Source organism: Crocuta crocuta, unplaced genomic scaffold (assembly GCF_008692635.1).
Source record: "Crocuta crocuta isolate KB4526 unplaced genomic scaffold, BGI_CrCroc_1.0 scaffold14, whole genome shotgun sequence".
Classification (NCBI taxonomy): domain Eukaryota; kingdom Metazoa; phylum Chordata; class Mammalia; order Carnivora; family Hyaenidae; genus Crocuta; species Crocuta crocuta.
Window position 1 is genome coordinate 4,505,322 of NW_027530209.1, and position 4,544 is coordinate 4,509,865.

At 36.7% G+C, this 4,544-nt stretch overlaps 1 protein-coding gene across 3 annotated transcripts in view; it reads left to right on the top strand.

The window, feature by feature from the left end:
• SGCE (sarcoglycan epsilon) overlaps positions 1–2,035 on the top strand; it is a 69,925-nt gene extending 67,890 nt beyond the window's left edge. For all 3 annotated transcript variants that reach the window (XM_077765386.1, XM_077765387.1, XM_077765388.1), the window contains one exon: positions 1,753–2,035. In XM_077765386.1, coding sequence (XP_077621512.1) covers positions 1,753–1,803 — 51 coding nt within the window. In that variant the 3' untranslated portion in view covers positions 1,804–2,035. The remainder of the gene's footprint in view (positions 1–1,752) is intronic.
• The last annotated feature ends 2,509 nt before the right edge of the window (positions 2,036–4,544 follow it).

A 4,544-nucleotide genomic window follows, 5' to 3' on the forward strand; every position in this document is an offset into this window, starting at 1 on the left:
AAAAAAAAAAAAAAAAAAAAAAGAATCCCTATTAAAAATAATTGCATGGCTTTATTTTTTAAGAAGGAAAATTTTAAGGGAATATTTCTACATTTCCCTCATTAAATTCATAAACTTCTAACTCTTCTAAGATGTCTTTCCTCTGATTCTTAATTATTTCATGCAAGGAGTGAGCAGAGGGAGACAGTTTCTAGTGGAACAGTAAATAATTTACCTGTATATTTTAAAAACCCAGGTAAATTTTACTTATTCCTCCATTAGAGAAAATAAGGAAACCTAAGTAGATGATATTAGAGAGAGATATTTGATAGTTGTATAGATTTTTAGCAAGTAGTCTTGTTAGTATGCTATATTTTAGTAATAGGCAGCATTTCCAACTCCAGGGACAATTTATGTCTGAGCAAATAGGATAAAAGCCAAAGAATTTCCCTACGGGAATTTTAGGCTGTTCAACCCAATTTTCTAGATTATTTTTCTAAAATAGATTTTGGGGAGCAGGCATTTTGCTTGAGTCAAGGAAGCTTTGATCTCCTTTTTAGTTAATACTATAGCCTATTACCTTCTTGTTTTCTTCTATTTTTCTGTAATTTGGAGCACATTATTGACTAAAGTGCACTATCTCCTCTTGGTTGTTTACTTCTTGTCATTGTTGTTTTCGGTGAGTCCCCAAAGTATCTAAGTGCTAAAGGGAAAGAGACCACCCTAGCATTTTTTATAATTATGATAGATGGTTGTGTTTCTGCCTCTGATAAATGCATGATCAAATAGAGTTATGCCTCCCAGAGAGAAGAGCTTAATGGGCAGCTTACATTCCTTATTCCCATTCTGTTCATTTGAATGAAAAAATTGTTTCTCAACTTCTGAGTTATTCTGCTCTGTATGCATATTCATGGATTTACTGCTATTAATGTATTTTCATGGGTACCACAGCTTTTCTGTCACTCCTTCCTGCTTATCCTGGTACCACAAAGAGGCAGCCACATTTCTGGTTATTATTATCATGCAGTAATAATTTGCCTTTTCCAAGTATCTCAAAGCACTAAGCGAGGTCATAGGTTTTTTTTTTTTTTTTTAATGAATACAATTTAAGCACAGGGTTTGTCTGTTGGATGCCAAGTAATTTTATCTGTAGCTTCTTATGTGGAATTTGTTAGGGAGATTATATTTTGAAGTTTGTTTTATTTAGGTGTGTGTGTGTGTGTGTGTGCACGCGCACATGCGCGTGTGTGTTTTAATGATCACCAAAAGTTTCAGAAATGAACTAGCTGCTGGTTTTGCAATCCTGGACTTAAGCACTGGCTGGTATAATAGAGCAGTTACAAGCTGACAATTGTACTGCCTTTTGGGTGAGGCCCAAACCATTAGATTTGATGCCCCTTTAGGTTTTCTCATTTTCTTTGCCATTCCAACCCACACAATATTTTCTAAAAAGCCATGATTAAAAGGTACAGTCATATATCCCGCAGTCAGCCTCATTCTTTTTGTTTATTGTGGGAGGACTTTTCAGACCATACCTTTTGAGAAGCATAAACCATTATAGCTTTGGCCCAAGAAGGAGAGGACTAATTTAGAATTTTTCCTTTTTTTTTTTAAAGAAAAAAAAAAACTTAAGGCAGAGGTATAATGCAACATAATTACTTTACATTATGTTAAGAAGATAGAAAATTACTCCTTGTCATAATATGTTTTGCTCAAATCTAAGTGTCCATGCCCTGACTAACTCGTGCCTGTGCTCATTCTTACACGTTGCAGGTAAATGGTATCCCTGAAGAAAGAAAACTAACTGAAGCAATGAATTTGTAATCAGGCAATATAGCAGTTATATCTTATTTCTTCTCTTTCCCAATAATGCATGAACTGTTCTGACATTTGGTGTGCATGTCCACAGTATTAAGTATGTACCAAATAACATAACTTTCATTTTACTAATGTATTTTTTTTTGTACTTAAAGCATTTTTGACAATTTGTAAAACATTGATGACTTTATATTTGTTACAATAAAAGGTTACCTTTAAAATAAATATTATTAATGAAGCTTAATGTCTGCTGAAATTTATTTCAGAAAATACTCCATTGCCTCCTGTATAGTTGGCATCTTCTGTTGCTGGGAACAGGTTCAGTATTTGTATCCTTGTGGCATGATTTAATCTGTTCTTTCAGACACTACTTCTTAAAGTGTTTTAAGGTAGACCTGGTTTTATGGATTATGGATCTGATGACACCTAGTTTATGAAGGACGGCCCAGCCTGCATTACCTGTTTCCATAATCATATATTTGGTTTTAGAAGCAAGCTGGAAGCTCTTACTCAAAAAGAGATCATTACCTGCTGTTGGTGACATGAATTGGTTCCAAAACCCTGAGCTCCTCTGTGATAACACTACTTTCAAGACTTTCCTTGTACAGTGGTGGTCTGCTTCCTGGGTGTGGACACGATTGGATCAGTATGGTTATAGGCTACCTCACAGGGCCACCTTCGTTGCAGACTAGACCAGCTACAAAACCTTCTCCTCCTCTGCTCTGAGCAGATTTCTGTGTCACTTATTCATTGGTCAGAGGACACACTAAGGCTGTGTAAGTCTGATTCCAAAATCTAAAAAGACTCCCTGTGAGCATTGTACGTGACAACATGTCTTTCACTTAAGGGAATGCTCTATCATGTCCTTGGCATTGGAACTCCCCTTCCCTACCGCCTTGACTCCTTTCTTGTACTGTACAGAGGGTGTATGTTCTTCAACTTCTTAAAGATTTAGCTTGTATTTTTATTCCTTCCTAAGACAAATAGAGGGTTACCACTTGCTGTTCTTCGGAACTGATCGGCTTGAGGTTGTGAATACCATTGGGGTGAGGTTCAAGTTCTAGGAGGAAAGGTCACTATGATTCCAGATGACTAGACTGTGACACAGTGGCAGAAAATTAACAAACCGTAGCTCCTTCCAGGTGAAATCAAACTGGTAGTCCAAGTGAGCAGGAACAACAAGACATGATCCACAAATAAGGAGCTATAGATCAAGAATCGGGAACTTGACTCATCAGTTCTAAGAAAGAGGCCGCTGTGACGATTGGAAACTGCAGTTGGAGTTAGCATTGGTTTTTGCACTGATCATATTAAGGAATTGAATGGGATAAAAATTATTGGCCAGCATCCCACAAACTGTTGATAAAATTGCCTTAATCTCTGCCATTCCCTCTGAAAAAGTGGTCTTGCCTCTGACTTCATATTTTGATGGGAGAAAGAGTTAAAATAGTTTCCAGTGGTCATTACTAACTTAATAGTCCTGACTTTATGGGTCAAAAAAGGTGGGGATTCTACCACATGGTGAGGATTTCTATCCCAACTACACATCCTCGTGGTGGGCAAATGAGTATATGGTAAATTTGGGATCTTAATGGTGAACTTAAATTAGAATACCTTTTTTCACTTGGCCACAGAAAGCCCTTGTCCCAACCAAAATCAACCGCAGTGGTTTTTAGTACCCTCAGGAATTCCAGAAAACTCAGATTTGTATTCCAAATATCCCCTAAAAGTTTGTAAATTTTCCTTCCTCCAAGGTATAGTCACCCAATAAATTATGATCTCTCTTTGGAAGAGTTCATATCTGCAAGCCTACACTGATCATAGAAAAGAACATTAGGTAAAAATGTTTAGGCTAAATATGAGGCTAAGGAACTATTCAGAAAATAATTTAAAACAACATCAAGACCAGAGCCTCCAAATATAAAAATAGCAACTAGGTGGGGTATGTGACTTCTGGGATCCATGAATGGTCCAGGATTAGAGCTATCACTTCCTATGTCCTAACTATCTTGAATTGAGTGGAAGAATAAACACTTTCCAACAAGCCATTTTCAGATGGAATAGCTTCATAAATTTGCATTTTGGAATTTCCTATACAACATCCTTACTAGCTGCTTATTTATTGCATTATGTATTTGCTTATGAATCAAGTCATGGTCTGAGGATATGGTGGTAAGCCAAACGAAGCACAGGACTTGCCGTCATGGAATTTGCATTGTAGTAGAAAAGACAGACGTTAATCAAGTAGTCATACAAATAAATGTCAAATTGCAATTGTAATAAATACTTTGAAGGAAAATCATTGGTGGTATAAAAACTTATCTTAGAGGGACTTGACCTCGTGAGCAAGGTCAGAGAAGATTTCCTAAGGAAGCTTGTGCTATCAAAAGGATGAATATAAATCCATAAGTGGAGTAAGAAAGAATATTTGAGATGGAGAAAAGAGAGTAAATTCTTTTGGGAGAAGAGATCCTAGTGAATACAAAATTCTATAAGAAATTTCAGTGCAGCTGGAGTATGGACAATAGGAAGATGTTGGGAAAGTGTGTAGGGTGAGATCCAAGAGATAGGTAGGACTAAACCATGCATGACTTGAAAGGCAGAAAAGTGAAGTCTGAAGGATGTTTAAGAAGAAGGCTGTGATGTGGCCATATCTTGCATTTTTATACAATCAATCCAGCTACACTATAGAGTAGGTGGGTTGGGTGGGTATGGATAGGTCTGTTGTAAACACAATTGGAGAAATA